This window comes from Amblyomma mixtum, chromosome 3, assembly GCF_055824585.1.
Source record: "Amblyomma mixtum isolate Tamu chromosome 3, ASM5582458v1, whole genome shotgun sequence".
Classification (NCBI taxonomy): Eukaryota; Metazoa; Arthropoda; class Arachnida; order Ixodida; family Ixodidae; genus Amblyomma; species Amblyomma mixtum.
In genome coordinates, this window is record NC_143014.1 from 119,498,124 (window position 1) to 119,520,758 (window position 22,635).

General features: G+C 47.0%; 1 protein-coding gene across 9 annotated transcripts in view; it reads left to right on the forward strand.

Annotated features, from left to right (window-relative positions):
- LOC149351604 (uncharacterized) overlaps positions 1-22,635 on the forward strand; it is an 89,265-nt gene that overhangs the window by 33,067 nt on the left and 33,563 nt on the right. For all 9 annotated transcript variants that reach the window (XM_089580920.1, XM_089580919.1, XM_089580927.1 and 6 more), the window contains 7 exons: positions 2,025-2,179; positions 5,988-6,105; positions 6,231-6,280; positions 10,292-10,441; positions 15,569-15,658; positions 16,634-16,702; positions 20,473-20,571. In XM_089580920.1, coding sequence (XP_089437046.1) covers positions 2,025-2,179; positions 5,988-6,105; positions 6,231-6,280; positions 10,292-10,441; positions 15,569-15,658; positions 16,634-16,702; positions 20,473-20,571 — 731 coding nt within the window. The remainder of the gene's footprint in view (positions 1-2,024; positions 2,180-5,987; positions 6,106-6,230; positions 6,281-10,291; positions 10,442-15,568; positions 15,659-16,633; positions 16,703-20,472; positions 20,572-22,635) is intronic.

Consider the following 22,635-nt stretch of genomic DNA (forward strand, 5'->3'; position numbering starts at 1 on the left):
GTAGCCTTGCCTCGCCGTTTCGGTTTCTGAGCTTTGCTGATTGCCCGCGGCGACGGCAGATGGTGGCCTGCAAATTTGCCAGTCGTCCAATCCCAGCTCCACCACTTTTGGATTCTGACTGGAGCATCGCTGATCATTTCTTTTTCTTTTATAAAAGTTGTTTCACCCTTCCAATGCAGCGCGTGTTCCCTTCGCTTACATCCGCATTGTTCTTCCAGTACACTGAAACTGCGCACTTGTCACGGGGCTTTACAGTGCTAGTGCGATGGAGCCTTCTCGTAAGGCCTCGTGGCATTTTTGCTTTTTTGGCATTTTTTTTCTTCTTTTTTCGAGGGCGTGAGGCATTTTATAAACTGACCTTCTGATGACCCGGGCACTTTTTCCAGTCCCTTGAAAGCTGAATTAATACAGTTGTCCATCATGTTATTTTTAGTTTGTTTCCAGTCATATGTCATCTCACGGATTTTATTTTGCATGTCCACATTATAGGTTGCATACTGTTATGCTGTTTAATCAATTGAGTAGTACAGTGAAAGCTCGTTAATTCGAATTTCGGATAATTCGAACTGCACTGCTTGGTCCGGCGAAGCTCCATAGAGATCTGTGTATAAAAAAGCCCGTTAATTCGAAAGCGAGTCAGTTCCGCTACGGATAATTCGAACTACGCGCCGCCGCACCTGGGCGGCTTGGCGCACAACACGTGGCTAAAAAAAAAAAAGAAGAATCTCCGCATAGTTAGAGGCTGCGCAAGTCCTAAACGGGGACAGAAGATGGAACCAGACAAAACCGTGGATGAGTGGTTAAAGCCTAAATGGCGCCATCACCGGCGCAGCGGCCGGCGATGCCGGAGGGTAGGGTTGGCGGCCGCGGTGGCGGCTGCCTATCTGCTTTTCCGCGCAACCTCCGGAACTCACAACTAAATACTCGTTAATTCGAGCCCTGTTAATTCGGAAATACGGATAAGTACTGTCGGCGCGATCCCAGCCAATGCCCGTGAAAGGCTATGACTTCAGACGGGCGCTACAAATTATGCGCGAAAAACTTTTTTTTTCTTTGCGAGTGTCGTCCATCTTTCCACCCATCAGTCACCAATGGAAGCACGTGGTCAGCCGCGGTCATGACGCTGGCTTTTAGCATCGTTGGCTGCAAAAGGCGTTTGCTGTTGCTATCGCGCATTCCAGTGATTGAGTGGCAGTAGACGGCGTCCACCCCAATCGCCCATGGCACGATAAGGTGAACGTACTGAAAACGAGGCTTGCACAACCGGACAAGCGTTGGCACTCTGCCAAGTTCGCTTCCCCCCTTGCTTAAAGCTGATGCCAAAAGTAAACACACCATGATGTTATCGCTGCGCAGCATCTTGGCACACCGCCAAGAAATGCGTTGTGGACCGTGAGGGCGCGAAACGGAGGGAGGCATTTTTTTTTTTTTTTTTCAAAATTCTTTGGCAAAAATTGGAGCTGGGTGGGTTCGTTGCGCTTTTTTTTTTTTTTTCAAAATTCTTTGGCAAAAATTGGGGCTGGGTGGGTTCGTTGCGCGAGTAAATACGGGCACATATACCGTAATGAAAATGGTTCTTGCCGGTTTTTTCGCAGCCATTCGATAATTCGAACATCGGTTAATTCGAACTTTTTTCCCGGTCCCGTGAAGTTCGAATTAACGAGCTTTTACTGTATACATTTCTCTGCACATCAGGGTTTTTTGTATGGTGCTGAGTCAGTGTAGTTTTTATTTCATTTGCAAAGACCATACACTGTTTTGAAAAAAATAGTTGACAACATTTGCCTCTCTGTATTTCATTAAAGAGTCTCTCTCTCTCTCTTCTTAAGTATTTTTTTCTGACTGAACAAATATTCAATATTTGAAGCCATTTTTCATCATATTCCATTTGTATTAGAAAATTTCAATATTCACACACCCCTGTATAATAATGCGTGCGTGTTCATTGTGGCATTTGTGATCCTTACACATTGAAGGTGAATAAACCGCTTCTTTCTTTTCTTTTTCCTTTTGTACACCTGTAGGTTGACAAAGAAAATGACTTTTATGCTGGAAGTGCTGCGCCTCCATCTCGAGCCATGAGCCCACCTTATGTACGACCTCCCATGCCGCCACCACCTCCTCACCACCTTGCCAGAGGTGGGCGGAGAAGCGATGGCCGCAGGGATGACTTCTACGGGTGCGTACTCCGTTAATGCTCATAGCATACAGGGGAACTCCAATTGTGCATCCCCCGTTCATACGACAACCCGCCTTTTACAACGAATTGGCGCAAGCCCGGCAAATCCCCCTTAGGAATAATGTACTAAATGCCTCGATTTATAATGAAAAATTGTGCACGTCCCACTTAGTATGATGGCCACCGGAAACCGTTTGGAATGAGATGCTGGCGGAGCACTTTATTGGCAGGTGTCCCATGAATCCAGTTACAGTAAAACCTCGTTAATTCGAACTCGGTTTATTCGAAATCCTGCGTAATTCGAAGCTTTTCGGCGGTCCCAACAGTTTCCATGCAAAATTTGCCGGATAATTTGAACAGCCAGCGCGCCCCTATCCGGATAATACGTAGGTTTAAACTGTGGCCTCCGTGATTCGCGAAAAGAAAAATTTGTTGCCAGTCTCTGAGGCCACTATAGTTGAGTTGCCGGAGTGGCAGCCAGGCGGCACTGTAAATCAATTTTCAGTTTCTGGTGGTTTGTTGTGCCTCAGAGATCTACACAGTCAAATGCTAGTCTCGGAGGCTAGCTTTAGTTGACAAAGCAACAACCAGGTGCCACTAGGTCACAATTTTTCTGGCTCCGTTTCCGTTGTTTGTCTAGCTCGTGGCAGGCGCTGCTCGTAGTGTTTTGATTGTTGGGTGCCGTGATCAAACGTGTTCTGTGTTCAGGCGCGTTTATACTCCGACGTAGCGCGTGCGCGGCACGGCGATGACCGCGGAAATGTCCGGCGGCTTCGGTGCACTCTGACCGCACCGTGGAGCGTGTCTCTATTTTGCGCCGAGCGCGCCGAAGCCGCCCACCCAGAATGCACTGCGCACGCCTCCCGCGCCACTCCTCCCCTCTACCCCTTCGCCACTCGCCTCCTCTCCCAGGCGGCGTGTCGAACGAAGAACGTTCTGCTCGCGTCGGAGTTATGTGTGTTGGAGGTGTATGACTTCACGGAGACGGCAAGCACGGGAGAAAACGGTGTGTATCAAAGCGAGGGGAGCACACCCATAGTAGATCATGCCCACAGCAAAGTGCACTGCAACCCTGACTGTTATATCGTAAAACCATCAGCTGGCATTGTGATTCTTTTAGTTCTTGTCTTTTAGTTCTTGATTTTAGTTCTTGTCACTAGGCCTAATTACGAAGGCCAAAGCCAATGACGCACTTGCTTTGTCCATTTGTATGTTCTTATCATTTCGGCATCTTCCCGTTCCGGGCCCTTCGTACTGCGGGCATAGTGCAGTTCCTGTAACGACGGGTTCGCTTTCGTGTCTAGACTTTGTCCCAACTCGTACGTTCGCTGCAGGCATGCTGAAGGCAGTACAGCCATCGTATGCCGAACTTGTGAAAGCGGTCACCGTTCGTCGTCTGTATGCACAACACACGGAGAGGTTTATTCATGAGGAGCTTCAGAATGTGCACAGTACTGACCCCCTTCCTCTGGTGTATTATTGCAAACAGTTGGTGATTTTTTCAGTGACACTTGATTTTTCAGATATTTTCGCGTTCCTTAAAGGGTCTGAAAAATGGTCTAGACTGCATTTCTGGATACTGAGTTTCAACAAGATATTTTGACAAATAAGAAAGTTTTCAAGTTCTAGGTTCTTTAGACCATTATGGAGCAGTCCCACTTGTGACGCTTCTGATAGCTTGTACAAATTGAAGAATTTGATGGAACTGCGAAAAATTCATTGTCACGCGCTGGCCATTCCCAAGATTTCCACCAAATTTACTCTCACACGAATGGTTTTTGGCAGTTTTGGGGGGGGGGGGGGGGGGGGGGGGGGGGGGGGGTCATTTGATAATTCTACATTTGGATAGTACAAGCATCTTTCCCATTCCCATATTGCAGTGAAGCATATAAAAATTTGTAATGTCAAAACTGCTTAAAATATTTCAGGGAATTTTTGTATTTAAAGGTGCACTGAAGAGGAATCTGAACTTGTCATTTTGCCGCAGGAACTGGATCTACACGTTCCTAGCATTCTTAGAAACTGTGAATTATTGCCCTGTATGGCCGATTTCCCAAATTAAATCGAATTAACGTCCGGCTCCCGCCCTTTTTTTTTAATTCTCCCTCGTACGGTGGGCGGAGTCGACCAACGCGTGGAGTGCCTTTCACCCAGTCCCGTGGCGGCTTACCGCTCTGCCATCAGCGGAGTAATACGTAGTAGTCCGTAGTAGCAAATAGTCCGCGCGTATTTTTATTTCTGTGGGCTTATTTTGCGGCTATATTATCTGCGAATGAAACTATTTATTCATGGAAACTTTAAAAACAAAATAAAGCGAAAGCAAAGCCTCCACGGAGCTGGCTGAAAGGAATTCATGCGTTGGTCGACTCCGCCCATCGTACGAGGCAGAATTAAAAAAAAAGGGCGGGAGCCGGACGTTAATTCGATTTAATTAGGGAAATCGACCATACAGGGCAATAAGTTGCAGTTTCTAAGAATGCTAGGAACGTGTAGATCGAGTTCCCGCGGCAAAAAGACAAGTTCAGAATCCTCTTCAGTGCACCTTTAAGCATTCAGTGGGCTTCCCAATAAGCATGCCAGATTTTATTGCTATAAACCTCCAATTCCTGCATCCCCCCCTTCAGGGCCTACCGTATTTACCCGATTCCAATGCGCCCCCGATTCCAACGCGCACCCAATTTACGGCACAAAAAAAAAAAAAATTAAGCCCCGATTCTAACACGCGCCCGATTTCGGTGATGGAAAAAAAAAAACTACAAGCCCCGCTTCTAACGTGCATGTCATTTCCACGAATGAAAATAATTTGCAACCATTTTTATACATTGAGGTGAGAACAGGCTTTTTATTCACCCGAACTTCATGCACTGTCACTCTCAGACAGCTCCTTGTCACTCTCCGACCACAACATCTCGTCTTGAGTGCCGTCTATGGCATTAGAAATTCCGCATTTCTTGAAAGCACCTCGGTGGTGACGGGCATGTAGTCCACACGAAGCTGCCGCGTGAAGTCAGCCAGCTCATCTTCAAGGTCGGGAAACCTCCCCGCTTACGGACCGTGGTGGCCTTTGCTTAACATTTTGCACTCGAAGATTGACTTTTTCAGTCTTCACTAGTCGTGAACACAAGTCTCTGGCACACCAAAATGACGGGCAGCATGCCTATTGCCGTTCTGTTCTGCGTGCAGGATAACTTTGCGCTTCAAGCTATTCTCGTGACGGACACGACGTCTCTTCATGTCTTCGTGGCCGCTGCATCCATTCTCAAAAACGATATCGCACGGAGAGCCCACCGGAGAACACCACCATCGCACTACGGACGACGCTATAGCTTGCTACTCACGTCGTAAACGCAGCAAAACCGAGGCGAGGTGGTTTGTCCAGTGAATTTTTTTTTGTGCCATGCTCGCCGACAGAAATGACAAGCACCACACCGGTTGAAAACGGCTCCTGCGACGCAGAAAACGACGGGCAAACGTGCGCCCATGGCTGTGAGCAGCTAGTGAGCTCCCACATCGTGTAATGGCGATGGGCAGCTATGGGGCAGTTTCGGTTTGTACTCAAATCCAACACGCATGCGATTTTGAGACGTATTTTCCCCGAAAAAAGGTGCGCGTTGGAATTGGGTAAATACGGTATATCTTTGATGCTAATGAAGCTAGCTTTAAAATTTTTGCAGTGCGATGAGAAGCGATGGAGCACTGTTTGCTCATGTGTTTTTTGTAATCTCAGTAAATATTGTTTTGTGGTCCTTTCAAAGCAGAAGTTACTGCAGGTGGCCGTTCTTTAAAAATTACTGTTATCATTGCCCAGTTTCGAGGAGCCAGACCCTCTGGAGCACTCGGAGCGAGAATCCAGGGAGTATTGGCGTGGAGGGCGCTACGAGAACTTCGAAGTGCGCTGGAGTAACCGGCAGGAGTTTGACCACAGGGTGAGGTTTTCATTTATCAGTGTTGCTCAGTTGTCCACTATTCCAAAAAGTATCTTTGGTGTTACAGTGGATTGCTTTTAGCTCCTCGTCTTTATGTGTGCATATATGTTTTGGTCTATGTGCAGGATCGACGAGAAAAGGATCGCAGAGCTGGGCGAAACTATGATCGAGAAAAGTAAGCATTCCAGGCTGTCATAGAAGCTCGTGGTGATAAGTTTTTGGCTGTTAAAGATTGTAGAATTGAATGATACCTGGTGAAATCTCTTGTTGCTGAGTATAGTTTGATATTTGATTCTGTATAGTATGTTTTTATAGCAGTGTATAGTAATTTCTTGGCATCCAGGTGGTAAACCGGCTTCTTCATTTAATATCCAGACATTTGGCATCTGAACTTCTAAATTGTGTTACAGTTAAACCTGGTTATAACGAAATTGAAAAAAGTTTGAGATGAAAACATGCAGTTTTCGAGAGAAGAGTCGAAAGGATATTGCAGAATGGAAACCAGGATAAAAAATAAATGTAGGTGAAATCATGTTGAAAATGCTTACAGAAAACGTTACTTGATGTCACAAACGCGACTAAACGTTCCGCGAGAGCGCGACTGCGGCAGCAGCAGCCGCCACCTCCGCCGTAGCTCGCGCAACGCCGCTGCGAGTGGGGTGGGGAGCATGAGGAAGGCGGTGGCGCCGTGGCCGAGCTAGAGGAGAATGTGCACCACCACGCCGCTGGAGCTGCCGCTGTAGACCGACTGCAGAGGCGTGTGCTTCTACATGCATGTTCCCTCTCTCAGTTGTCCCCTAGCTATTGCCCCTGAAAACGGACTCCTCACGTCGTCAGCGCTCTCCACGTCGGAATCATGCTAGCAACAGTGCGGCAGTGATGGCCGTGCACTGCTCATGTCGTTTCTTTCTTGCCCTATTATTTTTTGCTACTTTTGGACATGAACTGTTGTAATGCCATGTGATAGGACGTGTCAAGAGAGAATGCGCCGGAGATGTGCCGACGGCGCTAGAGCACAGCGTGCTGTGTCAACTGCGGTCACTCGTTGTGATCGGCATTCCTGTGATGTCAGTTCGTGCGTTATCGTCGAAACACTTTCGCGTGGTTCTGCCAAATTTCAACTAACTCAGCACTAGCTAACAGGTAAATGAGTTTCTTATATCAAGGTCAACCGCTGCAACACCTTCGTTACATTGAGGTCTCAAATACATGCGATTCAATGAGGGCGACATTGGGGAATTGAGAGACTTCGTAATATTGGGGAATTCACTATATGGAGGTTCGTTGCATCCAGGTTTAACTGTATTGCAATTACAATTGCAGGCCAATTTTTCAGGCGCTAAGGGACCACGAGAATGTCAAAAAAAAATTGGTCAGTCCGAAAAAATAAAATACAATTGCAGGCCAATTTTTCAGGCGCTAAGGGACTACGAGAATGTGAAAAGAAATTGGTCAGTCTGAAAAAATAAAATTTTACCAAAAAATCAAAACCTCAAGGGACCAGGAGAATATGCTACATTTATTAGGAGTTCAGTTTACAGAGAGAGTAGGCACTGCGTAAGGATAAGTAATGGATATGGATGTTTTTTACAAAGTGCTGTGAATGATAGGAAAGAAAAAATTCCAGTTCGAAAGAAAGAATTCCAGAAAAATTCCAGAAAATTCCAGAATTCTCATTTGAATCATTTGAAGTTGTGGCGCGTCCAAAATTTCAGGTGCTCTTATACATTGGCTCTATGGGCCATGTCGTGGTGCTGTGAAGAAGTCCGAGTAATCAAGCATGTACGAAAATTGGGGCGTCCAAATTTTCAGTTATCGACTGTACAGGGTCGTCCACTCTGAGTTAGAATGCGCTAGCGCATGGCCGCACTCTTCAGAGGGCCACCGCGTGCGACACAGTCGCTCATCGCAGCAAAGTGGCGCAGGAGAAGGTGTACCTGGACGTGGTGCTTTGCGTCATCTGCCACTTCGCTTCGATGCGCAGCCGTTTCGGACGCAGTGACCCTCCAAAGAGCACGGTCATGCGCTAGCGCGTTCTAAGAGTGGACGACCCTGTACATCTAATAGCGCACAAAAAAAAGTTGAATGGCACATCAGGCATATTGAAATTTTGTTTTTGGCACACAAAGCATTACTTGAAGAAATGAAGGAATGCATTGAAGCTTTGTTACACGCATTGAAGCTGTGTTGACGTTTTGTATTAATGGCGATTGAAATTGGAGGAGTCAACCTACATGTGGAGCCGGCATGTTTATGGGATGCGAGACCTATCGTAGCAGCCCCGGCTGCTGGTCTTCATTGCGATTGCGTCATGGTGCAGCTATTGCTTTTAAGCGACGACTCCGTAAACACCTGGTAGGCGTATGCACTATGCACCCAGTGCCACCCCGCATCAGGCATCGGAAAGAGGTGCCCATCTCCATGTACCTCGCGTTAGCTTCCTCTCGTGCTCGCGCAGTTACGTGTAAATTGCAAATATCATGCACAGAAGAGCGGCTGCGGCCACTGCAGTCAGCACACTCGTTCTGCGGAAGTCAAGGGAGCCGCACGTCCTCGGATTAGAGAGATTTAGTATAGTGCAATCTGCAGCCGCTATCACAATCCGCTTCCGTGGGGAGTCACTACTCATGCGCAGATTGCCCTGAGGATGCCACAAGGTGCCAGACGCTGGCCAGCTGTCTGCACACCTGGCCCGTGGGGCCAGTCAGCGCATGCGCACTGGTGGCATGCAGAAGTGGATCCGCGCTATGCTAAATCTCTCTATTGATGCACGCCGCTGTGCCGGTTGCAGCGCTTGTGCACTGCGGGTCACAAAGCCACAGACAAGTGGCAGGTAGAGATCTGGGCGCTGCGCTTGCGCCTTCTTGCGTCTGTTGTCACGAGCATGCACAGACTGGCTGCAGCATACGCGCAGGAGCGCAGGCAAGTGACGCGGAGTCTGGGTTTGGTTGCATGCATGCTGCAGTGCCGTCCTGAAGAAGGTACACCGTACCAAAACCACACTCAGCAACAGTTCCGAAACATTATTAAGACAGAAGCCTTTAATGCCTCATCGTTGTAAGCAGGAGTTGTCGACAGAATGTCATGCTTTTCAATTGGTCGAAATAGTCGTGACGTCACAGTGCGCGAATTTCAAACGGGGCCGATTGTACTTTGGCTAGTAACCATGCAACCAATTAAAAGGATGGTATAGTGATGCTCAAAGTAAAAAAAAATAAATAAATAAAACCGAGTAGGAAATTGGTCAAGTTGGGGAATGAACCAGGGTCTCCGCAGTGCGAGACGAGCACGCTAACCACTCCGCCATGCAAGCTTGATGGTTTGGAATGAACAGAATGCGTGCCTAGTGAATACGGTGTCTTTGTTCACTCCCATCTTCCTCCCTTCCCTTATGGCGAGGTTCAGGTGTCCACCGAGATGTGCAAGACAGATATAGTATTTCCTTTCCTGAAACACCAATTTGCCGGCGAGCAAGGTGTAGAACCGAACGGGCAATGGGGATCTGTGGACTCCCTGGCAGCGTTGCAAGACGCCGTCACATTCCACTCTTAGAAGCGAAGCTTAACATTTTACCCACACATTATTGACACAAGCAGCAACACCGGCTTTCGCCTCACCGCTCTTTAGGTCAACAAAGCGCCCCGTGAATTGTTCACTTGGGACGAATGCCGAACATTCGGTTTGAATCAAATATCAAATACTCTACTATTCGACCGGATATTCAAAATTATCGAATATTCGCACATGCCTAGCATTAACCCTTTCAGGCCCAAAATGAAGACTCTTTGGAATAAAAAATTGGCACACAAAGATTTGAGTGTTTAGGAAAATAATTATTCATAAAATTAAATAAAACTCATTGGATGGAGGCTTGGCTGTTGATGAAGATGCTGTGTTCAGTGAAAATGAGGTCCAGAAAATAAGCAATGAGTTGAGATGCATTCGACATTTTAGTTACTCTTAAACATTAGCTCTATGGAACATGTGGCGGGGCCATGAAAAAGTCCGAAAAATCAGGGGTCTGAATTATTCATTTGGCGACTGTAAAAGGAAACCTCAGATTAAAAGTTGAGGGAAAGTACCAAGGATATTCTTTTTTTTTTCCCCCCATTGGTTGCCTATTGTGCTGCTTCTTTTTACATTGCACAAGTTTAAGATTTTACTGTCCTGATGTGTCTTCTTTGAGGAGTGGCTACTCGCACGGGGTGCGCCCAGATCGACCTCATGGAGGAGGGCCTGAAAGGGAGCCGCGCTGGCGAGAAGAACGCTTCCCAGAAGCTCCACCTCCACCCATGGCGAGAACACGGCCAGACGAGTGGCGGGACCCGTGGAGAAGGTAGGTGGCTGCATGCGATACTGGTGGGCTCTTATTCAAGCTCCACATGGTGTTTGGTGATTTGCTTGTGTTGCTGCATTTGATAATTTCAGGAAAACTATAACCTCCTAACAGTCCCTTGACATCTAAAGTAATGAAGGTTTACTTACCTAGCCATTGTGTTATTTTTGGTTGGCAGTCATGTTAATTCATGGATTACAGGTTGTCTATAACAACAACACAGGTTGCATACTGTCTGATATAGCGGTATACTTTGCTTGCATAACTTTGTTTTTGTATGGTACTGAGTCAGTTTAGTTTTGATTTCAATTGTCAAGACGATGTGCTATTTTGAAAAAAGTAAGGATAGTAATGTTTGTCTATTTTTGAAAATTTTTTATACTAAACATGTATTCAGTATTCAAGTTCATTTTTTCTTCATATTTGATTCATATTTTTAAAAAATGCAATATTTGCACACCCCTACCAAAGAATCACCACAGTAGATCCAGAGTTCAAAATCAAAGTTAACATAATGCATTTCAGCAAGTGAATGGTTGCTTCGTTCAAGTTCATCATAGCAAATCCTGGAGTCAAAAGTAGAGGTAATACCCCTGTCACACGGACAGTTTCAGTGCCCATTAAATCAGTGGACATCAGACTGAATGGGGATCAGCCAGTGCCACATGGCGGTTTTCGATGACCATTGAACTCAATGGACGTCGACTCAGTGGAGGTTTGCGAATGGCCATTGGAATCTCGGGCCATTGAGAAAAGCCCCTCACTCACCATGTGAGTGAGAGGGACACGCAAAAATTCGAAACAACAAAAATATCTTTTTGATTTAATGGCAAAATTTTAGACTACAGTCAAACCCGAATATAACGAACTCAGATAGAGCTAATTATTCCTTATAACGAACACTCGAAGTTGTGATATCGTTATCCATATGAAATGTATTTTTTATAACGAATTACACATTGGATACAGCGAACTCTCAGCGCGCGCGATCGCTCACCAAACGCCCGCCAACGCGCCTTTGTGCCCGCATCCAGTATCTCTAGGCAGCCATTTCCGGGCCGCAATCGGCGCCGCAATCGGTGCCGCGATCGCCGCTATCGCGTGCAATCGGTCGTCAAAGGACCGCCAACGCGGTACTGCGCCGGTTCCATGTCGCGACGCCCCGCTGCCTGCCCCCGCGCCGCGCTTTCGTGAAATGCAGGGCAATCGGCCCGGGAGGCTCTTTCTGCAGTAGCTTAGGGCTCCCTCCACTGCGCATGCGCGGCCCCGCGACGCTTTCCCGCGTCTTCTCAGCTCTCTTTGCTCGCGTTTGCAAGTCGTGCTGCTCGCTTCCGGACGTCCCTACTTTGCTGCCGACACATTCCGCCGCTACATCCTGCAAGATGACGACGAAGCAGCGGCGTGCCGTGCCGCTTTCCTACAAACTTGAGATGATTAAAGGCTGACGTTGCCGCGCACTTCAAGATTCCGAGGAGCACGTTAAGCACCATCTTGAAAAACAAGTCGGCCATCAGAGGAAATGCGCAGGAGCACCCAAACGCTGACGGCTGTCGTCTTCGCAAGCCGGCTTACGAACTCGTGTATAACGAATTTGGTACTGAGGTTTGTTAAAGGTTCGTTAAAAGCGGGTTCGGTTATAACGAAATACTTCATATAACGAACTATTCGCGTTGAATCATGCTATTCGTTATAAACGGGTTTGACTGTATGTTAGCCAGTTCATACTAATTTTTATTCGGTAGTCAAAATGGCAGCTGTGCAGAAAGGCCGGCAGTCAGATGTAAACAAATCGACGCTGTTCTCGTTGTGAGGCGTCACAGTGTTCTGCCTCGTTTCTCTTTTTTTTTCGCCTCTCAGCGCACTTTATGATAACTGATGCCAAGAACTGTCCCACAAATGCTACAACGATGGTGGCTATGCACACGACAAAGATGGTCACTGATCTGTGGCTAGCGAAAAAATGCTTCTGAAATGAAGCGCGCATCGCTGCCCATTGTCGCCCCACCATCGCTGTCTCTAGATTGTGCCTAACTGTGAAGTATTTGAATCGCATTTTCAGAAAAAAAAGAAAAAGAAAGTTTCAATTGAAATGTCACTTACTCCAACATTCGACTTGTTCACTTCGTATCTTTTTTTTTTCAGTGTTGCTACCCCTAGCGCCATCTGTCGGGTCGCATGCTCACTATTCACTCAATGATCATTGGAATTTTCTGTGTGGCAACGGTGCATCTGGACGGCCCTCTCGGAAATTTAAACGGCCATTGACTCAGTGGGCATTGAGATTGGCCGTGTGACAGCGGTATACAGCCGAATCTCGATGATACGAATTCCACGGGACGCTGAAAATATTGTATCATCACAAATTCGTATGGACCAAAACAAGCTAAGTTTAGCATGAAAATGAAACACAAAGTTTACTCGGCTCAATTACTTTCGGCTGAAAAAGTTAGTAATGCTGGTTTGCATTTTCTTGGGCTCGATTTTGCCAATCAGCCCAGCCTGAAAAGAATAAAACGGTGCCACAGTTTTGTCGCTCACGCTGCCAGCGCTGACGGTGCAGCGCAGAACGTCAAGGGCGTTGAGGGTTTTTTCATTCGATGGTAGTGGATTACCCTCTTCTTTTTCGCTGTCTGGTGACCGCAGTTTTTTTTTCATCTATTAAATCTTCATTGATCCGCAACCCACAAGTTGCAACATTGTCATCTGCAATGACAAAGTCGTAAACAGAAGCTTGAACGTCCAGCGTCTGCCAACCTTCAAGAGTAGCAAAATTGACATCGGACTCTTTGGCAGTCAGCAGTTTGCGATTGTTTCCGTAGTCACACTGTCCCAAGACATGGCCAGAAAATGAATTGCGTCCAGCTGACTAATCTGCAAATTGTCATCTTTGCGATCAATCTTTGGGAATAATCGCCTCACTAAAAGGCCCTTGAAGTGGTGTTTCACATTCCAGATTATTCCGGTGTCCAACAGCTGCAGGTGGCTCGTCGTGTTCGCACTCAAGAACATGACTGTGACATCGTTTAATGTCACTTGCCTGCAGTGGGCAGAGCACTGATCAACGAAGAGCAAAATTTTTCTGTTCTTCGATCATATTTTCCAATCTAAGCCCATAAGGAACTCTCGAAAAAAGAAGGGTATATGCTTGGGCTTGTTGGTTTATATTTGAAAGGTAAAAACGTAGTGCAAAGAGACAAGGACACAGAAAGACACACAACACATGGCGCTAACTTCCAACACTGGTTTATTTCAGAAAGGAAAGGTAAACGTGCAAGGCAAACGTGCAGCTAATCGAAAGAATCTGTTGTTTAGCCTTGCTGATGATGGCGAGCATCGTTTGTTTAAGCAGATAGGTACAGACACTCTTTCCTTACCTTTGTGGCTGTTCTGACAAGCCTGGCCCTTCACACACAAACTCTTGCTCAGTTGCAGGTATAAGAAGATGCCTGCCTCATCGGCATTGAAAATGTCACGCGGTGCATACCGTGAGGTCAGCGCCGGCATCGAGTTAATCCAGTCGCCAACAGCTGTCTTGTCCACATTTTTACATTCTTCGCAAAGAATTTTGTAAACAAGCCCGTGCCTTTGTAAACAAGCCCGTGCCTTTATTTGAAACTTTAAAATGCACCACTTTCTGGACGCTAGAAAATATTAAATGCCAAGAGAAAGTTCAATGTTGTTGGCCTTATATCGTAGCACTTTGCCATCCACGTTGACACCAGCTGCAGTCATGTCGCGAAACCATGTCAGTAGAACTTCTGGCTTGACATGTGTAGCACTCTTTGCTTGCTTGACGTTGACGCCAAAGTGCTGGGCGTTCTTCAAAATGACGTCCCACTGCCCAACAATAGTGCAGTGCGTCGACGGCGCTAGCCCTAGCTCGTTTGCCAAGTCAAGACATTTTTTTTCATCTTCAAAATTTCATGTTTTTGTTTAAAAGTGCACTGAAGAGGAATCTGAACTCGTCTTTTTGCCGCGGGAACTCGATCTAGACGTTCCTAGCATTCTTAGAAACTGCGACTTATTGCCCGGTGTGGCTGATTTCCCTAATTAAATCGAATTAACGTCCGGCTCCCGCCTTTATTTTTTTAATTCTGCCTCGTACGATGGGCGGAGTCGACCGACGCGGGGAGTGCCTTTCACCCAGTCCCGTGGCGGCTTGCCGCCCTGCCATCGGCGGAGTAATACGTAGTAGTCCGTAGAAGCAAATAGTCCGCGCGTATTTTTATTTCTGCGGGCTTATTTTGCGGTTATATTATCTGCAAATGAAACTATTTATTCACGGAAACCTAAAAAACAAAATGAAGCGAAAGCAAAGCCTCCACCGAGCTGGCTGAAAGGCACTCCCCGCGTCGGTCGACTCCGCCCACCGTACGAGGCAGAATTCAAAAAGAAAGGCGGGAGCCGGACGTTAACTCGATTTAATTACGGAAATCGGCCACACAGGGCAATAAATCGAAGTTTCTAAGAATGCTCGGAACGTGTAGATTGAGTTCCCGCGGCAAAAAGACGAGTTCAGATTCCTCTTCAGTGCACCTTTAAAAGAAAGGACCTTCCGCTTCCGAGACATTTGTTTTGAGCGATCCAGTCTTCGGTGCGCACTTAACTAGCGTCCTTGTCTGGTCACATTTAGGCAGGCACAGAGTCATTGGCGCACAACATGAAATGCTCGAGGCAGCAGCAAACAGAGGAATGTATCAGCAGAGGGGGGGTAGGTGGTGCGGCGGCAACAAGCTCCGACTACTTGCAAGGCGCCTTTTTCCATAGGCCAATCAACAGCTGAGTGACATCGCCCACGTGGCTCGCCTAGCTGGACGCGAAACAGAATGGGCAGGCCCAGCAGCCGGTTCGGCTGGTGCCACGGGACATTGATGGGAGGGTATGCGCTCCTCTTTCAGACCAGCCGCACGTGCTCACTCGCTTGCATGGGTGGTCGCGTGTTTGTACCATCTGCGCGGGCTTGAAAAACTTCATATAATCCTGAATCGTAACGTATTCTGTGCAACGTAGACCGCCCGGGACACTGTCATAATTCGGATCAAACGTAATCGTATCATCGAAATTCTACTGCAGCATAACCTGGTTTGTCCTTGTGCAGTTCAGCAAGTGAATATTTCTTCTGTCCAGGTCAAAAACACCAAAGGGTCGTCGTAGCAGGTCCAGGGGTCGAAATCGCAGGTCCTTTTCAAATTGCTCTTCAAGGTCATTTTCATCAAGGTGAGCATTTGTCAATTATTTTTTCTTTTAGGCCTGCAATATTGCCGTATAAACGCACGTAAGGGCCGCAGTTTATTTTTCCAGATTCGAGGGCCAATTTTAGGGATGCAGCCCATACACGCGATGTGCAAAAAAAAAAAAAAGTAAAAACACACCAATCAGGAAATGAGCAGCATTTATTTTACGTTCAATCATCACTTGCAAAGTCATCTGACTCCGAGCTGGTGCTGTGCTCTGGTGCATGCTTATCCCACAAGAAGTCTCGTAGCATGTCCACTGTCAATGCATAGCCGTTGTTCTGCACTTCTTCACATAGCAGAGCAGCTCTTCTTCCAGTTCGGGTAACCTACACAGCTTGCGTCGGAAAGTGCGCTTTTTGCAGCTTGTGTTCTTCAATGCGTCCTTTTGGTTGCACCATCGTCGGACGCACTTCTTGGCCACATCAAATTTCCTGCCCGCCGCACGCTTGCCGTGGCCGAGAGCAAACTCCTAGCCATGTAGCTATTAAGGTGCTTGCCCATCCTGCTAAAATTGCAACGCTCGGTGGCAGCACACGGAAGCCACAACTGCTGCAAACTAACACTCTACCACAGCTCTGGTGCCTTTGACAACCACAAAAAGCTGGCGCTGGTGATACTGATGCCGATATGAATAGCAGGAGCTCGCGGCGGGAGTATAGTAGTTGACGGCGATGATGATGATATGCGGCCTCTGGCGCCATCCATGGGTGGCATCTGGAAGCTCCTGTGCGTGTGTGTGGCCTCCATCATCAAACGCACCATTGCCCGCAGCTGGAGCTGATCGCGGAGGCCACAGTGCATGTATTTCATGGGTCGGGGAAAGTTTGGGTGCGGCCCTTTCATTAACCTTTTTTTATATATTTCTTTCGGGAAAACAGTGCGGCCCTTACACGCGTTTATATGGTAGTTTCTTCTTGAAGAAGACTGCATTGTAATTTCTGTGTACTTGTTTCAGGTCATCAAGGTCATCCTACAGTTATTCCCGCAGCTCCTCTTCTCGAAGCTCCTACTCCAGTTACGACAGGTATGTCAGGTTATAAGAAACCTTTATAATGTCATTTGTCCTGTATGGCATGTGTGGAGTTTGTAAACTGAGCTCTGTGAAACCCTTGTGTTTCTTGGAGTAATACAGTCAAACCTCGTTATAACGAACATGGATATTGCGAATTATTGGCTATATCGAACTCTTCCTAAATATTTTCACAAACATCGGATCTCGATGGAGGCGAAATTCTAGAGGCCCGTGTACTGTGCGATATCAGTGCACGTTAGAGAACCCCAGGTAGTCGAAATTTCTGGAGCCCTTCACTACACCGTCCCTCATAGCCTGAGTTGCTTTGGGATGTTAAACCCCCATAAACCGTAAACACATGCATTTCTTACTTTATTTATCCGACATGGTTTGCCATAACATATATGTCGAACTGCCGAGCACTGAGCTGTGCCAGCTCGGTTGGCAGGCGGCAGGCTTTGTCTTATTACACGGGTGGCTAGTGGTGGTGCGGCAAGTGTTCGTGCCACGGTTCACACTTTATTTCGCATTTGCCAACAGTGACACAGAAGGTATAGCGGTGAGAACAGCTGGCGGCAATGCTGTCGACACCTGTTTGTGCCTTCTGCACCTGTCGATAATGCCCCGGAACCAGCGACATGGTTGGTTGTTGTAGCTTTCCAGCCATCCTTTGCTCTCGTTGGCTGTCACGGAGCGGAGGTGGTAAAAACTGCAGTAGCTTTCGTCCTAGGAACCAGTTTTTTCCCCAGCACCGCTGTAATGCGAGGAAGCTGGTGTCTGACCTGCCGCTGCCACGTGCTGCAGTGCTGTGCGGGGAAGCCAACCTAACTGGCATTTGCTGCTTTTTTGCGTCTTCCGCAATTGCCACTAGTGGCTTTAAAACTGTGCTAAAACTACGAAAAGGGTCTCGCCCATTTGCCATTCTTTCTCTGAATTTCGATTCTCCTGTGTGAGTTTTTGGCAAAATTTTATATTACAAATTTTGACTATATCGAACTGTTCTACAGTTTTTTTTTGCCTTTTTGCTATGACAAGGTTTCACTGTGATGGTGTTCCCTGAGCACCTAAAACCACACATGCCTCAAACTCCACCTTTTCTTTCCCCACTTCAATTTTTGACTAGTCACTGTAATTGCTTATAGCAGACTTTCATTGCAGTCAGTCATGATTAATTTGGCCATTTTTTAACGGCTGCATGTCTGCATGTTTTCTTCTGAATGCATGTTGGGCAAAAAGGGATGGAAGCCAAGACATGGGATTCCTGGGCATCTTTTTGAAACTTGTTAGGGTTTTCCAAGGCTTAAAAGATTGTGGGTCCTTGCTGTATAGGAAAGCAGTGTTAGTACCGTATTTACCCAATTCCAACGCGCCCCCAATTTACGGCACCAAAAAAAAAAAAAAAATTCAAGCCCCGATTCTAACACGCGCCCGATATTGGTAATGAAAAAAAAAACTACAAGCCCCGCTTCTAACATGCATGTGGCTTCCACGAATTAAAATAATTTGCAACCGTTTTATATTTTAAGGAGAGATGCAGGTGAAAAAACCGCGAATTTTTTCGATAAAGTCGATTTTGTATTTTCTTACGTTTTGTATTCCCCCCAGCCTCTTCTTTTATGTATAAAAAATCAAAGCCGATAACCAATGGGAAGTTAGTAAAGAATGCAATTAAAGCTCTCGCGGTGGCTCGCGAAAGTGCAAATTTGACCGAATTTCGGGAACGCGGCATTTCGCTCCACGGCGTCGCCCGCTCTTGAATTTTCGCGGGGAAGTAGGCCTAGCCCTCTCCTGCCAGAAGCCACTTCGGCAGCAGCGCATTCTTGATAAAAATACGGAAAATAAAGATCGTTTCCCGCCCAAGTCGCGACTGGCCCTTCAAATCACGTGGTACGATCGGAGCCCTTCCATTGGCTACGAGCATTCTACCGCACGGTCGGACACAGACGCTCTTTCTTCGTTCTGCCGCCACCGAGACATGAACAAACGCTTCTGCCCAGGTTTTTCTCCTTTCTCCGCTATGGATGCAACTGAGAAACGAGATTTTCTTTCACGCAAGTTCCTGACAAAGCATCAGTATAAAGGAAGACGCCCCAAGCGAAAGCGGAGAGCTCCGGTGACGGGAGGTTCGTCTGCTGCTAGGCGTAACTGCGGCAGCGGCGATGCACCATTTGGATCCTTCAAGCTTCTTGCGGAGCATCCATGACTTCGTCAGTGCATCTGAGCGAAAGATAAAGATGTTCGACGGCCAAAACAAGCGTAAAAACGAGCGCGGAAGCGCTGTTATCTGTTAGATCAGCATGATGCACGACCTCGTCAGCGGCGCGGCGTGCCCCGCCTGCGGACGATGTAATCTCTGTCAGAGAATTGGCCGCAAAACAGAAAGGACTCTCATCGTTTTTGGAACTTTACCGCCGAAATGACTCGTTTCTGACAACTGTTGTGTGATAAGCAGATTCTTCGAGCCGCGTATCTCGATCGTGCAAAGGCAGTGATGAGGCGTCCGCCCGCGGCAGTGCATGGGATACCGTCGCCGTGAACGTGGTCCGTGGTCGCTGAGCACGCGACCAATGACAAGCGCCACACCGATTGAAAACGGCTCCTGCGACGCAGAAAACGACGAGCAAACGTGCTCCCATGTTTGCCGGCAGTTAGTGAGCTGGATGGATGGATGATAATGGCTTTACCCTTTGTACCGAGCTCCCACATCGTATAATGGCGATGACGATGGGCAGCTATGGGGCAGTTTTGGTTTGCACTCGAATCCAACGCGCATGCGATTTTGAGACGTATTTTCCCCGAAAAAAGGTGCGCGTTGGAATTGGGTAAATACGGTAAGTAGTGTTTCGATGAAATTTTAACATATTTTGAACACTTTATGCACAAGAGGCCTCCACTATCATGAAAGTCGCAAGCAGCTTCTAGAAAGCACCCTCACCACAGCTTCCAGCATTAACATCTCACTTTCTTAGCTGCAAGAATAGTAAATATTCTGTGTAATAGATCAGTTATTTTACATTGCATTGTAAGGTGTACCTAACTAAAGACAGCCACTTTTAAAATTTTGACTACACTTGAATTAAGTATGGATGTTGCCATACAAAATGTAAATGATGGTTTATTGCTAGGGTAGAGTTGCAGAAGTCTTTGTCTTGTATTGGGCGTGGAGGCTGATGATGATCATGGTACTTTGTGCAGCTTTTGCTCATTATATGGTGGCTTAGCAATTGGTGGCAGCGCCCCAGTGAGTGCTAATGAAGTTCGAAAATATAGCAATCGCTTGCTACGTGTTCGAAATTTCAGGCGCTCTTATACATTGGCTGTATGGAGCATGTCGCAGTGCTGCAAAAAAGTTCAATTGACCAAGAGTGTCCAAAAAAATAGGAGTCTGAATTTTTGATCGTCGACTGTAGTGACACCTTCATTTGCCATTCTTGCATTTAGCTGCACATCATCTTAATTCGTCTGAAGCGGCATTGTTATCATTGTTGATAAATGTAGTGCTTCTAACAGTTTGTGTGAGGCTTTCATTTTACATGTGCTTGCTTGGTCTGCTGCCACTGGCAAAGGGCAGTACAATCTTCCTGGTTTTTATAGTTCTTGCACATTATACTACACATGCTAGGCTGTAAAGGTTCTTTCTCGCAGGAACTGCTGAATTGTCGCCTTGCATTTTAGCATACTAGCCTGTTGTAATGTTGTATTCACCCGTTTTGTTTACCTGCCCATTGGAGTTTTCTTTTTTTGGCATTTTCACGAAATAAATACTGCACTTCATGGTGCAGCCGTTCAAGGTCTCGGTCACCTGCCCCTGCTGCACCACCAGGAAGACCACGGGGCAGTCAGCCCCCATCACGAGGACCACCCATGTATGGTCCTCCAAGGTGAGCATTAGTTCAAACGCAGTGCTCGCTGAGTTCAGTTCGCGCTGTCGTTAACGCAGAAGGAAATTCGTAACGCATCCGCTTCGTCGTCGGCAATGACGAAAGTAACCAAAATCTCTTCCTTGTCATTTTTGGATGCTTCTCCCCTTTGCATTGCACCCCAGTACTGTAGGGAAGCCACCACAGCAAGTGATTGTCGCAGTGTTTCTGCTTTTTAAGCTGCCTTTACCAGACCCGGAAAAAACTTCTCTTTGTCCTTATGCACCGCGAAAAAACTTCAGTGTTTCTCTTGTTTACATTGCGTCCTCGCAAAAACGGCCGTCGTGAATGCTAGCGCGGCGTTTCTGGTTGTGCTTCGCCTCGTTGCATCTAGGCACTGCATAGAAGCCACCACGGCGGGAGACTGCCGCAAAAAACATGTCTAGTGCGCTCTCCTTCAGCCCACTTGTATGTTTGCACATATGCGGTTGGTCAGTAAACGCATTATACGACCACAAATTGTCAAAATTTTAAACATAGTAGCCGGGAAATCGTGTTTTCTGGGAATGTGTTAACCGGGAAAAATGTAGTGCAACTCAGTGGGACATTTTTAATATCTGCGATCTTGAGTGTACGAACCGGAAAATCTTATGAACCGGTAGCATATAAGCGAGGCTTTACTGTACGATGTAGGAAGTACTTTTTGGTTAAGCCAGTATTAGTTAGTTATTTTACAACATGTTGAAAATACTGACCGAAGGAGTAAATGAATTTGTAGGTATGTAAAAGATGGGCTGCAGATTTCAAAAATGGCATTTTCAAAATTTATTTTTTATCATTTTGGTCCCTCATGACCCCCTGCCCCCCTTAAGGCTTCAAAAAGAGGATGCACAAATAATATGGAGATCTCGCGAGCACATCCCAAAAACTGCACAGAAGTCAAAACGTGCAATATATGCTACCATATACCGTATTTACTCGCATAATGGTCGCACTTTTTTTTTTTTTAAATTGACAAATTTAGGGGTGCGATCATTACGCGGGGTAAATTTGTTACAAAAAGTTTTTGAGCGCCGAAAACGCAAACAAGTCACAGGCAGACAACCCTTATCACACGGGCGCGCTACCCGCGGTTATCGCGAACCGATTTCGGCGATCTCTTACGTCGTTAACCGAGCAGGTAGAGTGCAAAAAGCGCACAAGCTGGCCCGCTTCAAGAACGTACGTTCTTCGCACTAAATTACGTTCCGAGAGCAACACATCAAATTAGGCAGTGTGTATAGTGCTGCGTGACGGCGCTTTTATGCGGCCTTCGGTCTCGTCCGATAGCGCAGCAACAGTGCACAACAGCAACGTCCGGCGGCGCTCAAGCTACGCATTTTACCGCCGTTACACCGAAAAATGTCCGGTCCCTGCCGCATTGTTGATGCACTTAGGTGACACACTCGCAACGCTCAGAGCACTAGATTCCGCGCGTTTACCACAATGGTGCCGCCCGCGAGCGCGGCGGACAGCAGCACGCTGTGCTCCCTAGTCGTCGTTAGGCCTAACTTATTTCGTATCGAAGCCACAGTGGACGGCGCTTTTAAATAGACCAACGCTATAATGAATGTTCCACTTACGGCGCTGCCTTTCTGACAACCTAATTGTTTCATATTAAAAGAAATATATACAATTGATTTCAGCGACGCCTTCGTAGCGGAACCGGCCAGCAGATCAGGTCACTCGCGCAGCAACGGCGGCAGCTGCTACGCGGCTGCGAACGTAAAACTAGCTTGTATCGCAGTTATTACTCCTATCGGCAACTCGGTACAGGTCAGCGATCCTCGAGGAAAATTCATTTTTGACGTTCCCGTATACCAGGGCTTATTATTTACGAGAACAATAAAGTTTAGCCGGATCACCGCGTCACTTCGTTCGTTGCACAGCAACCCAGAATGGTGGCGAGACTTGCGACAACGGCGAACCGTGATTCGAGATAACCGCAGTTAAGTTTGGTATCCGCGGTTGAGCATAATCGCATTTAGACTGCCCGTGTGACCGCAGGTCAACCAACGAGCGGCTGCCGCTGCAATGCTGACAGAG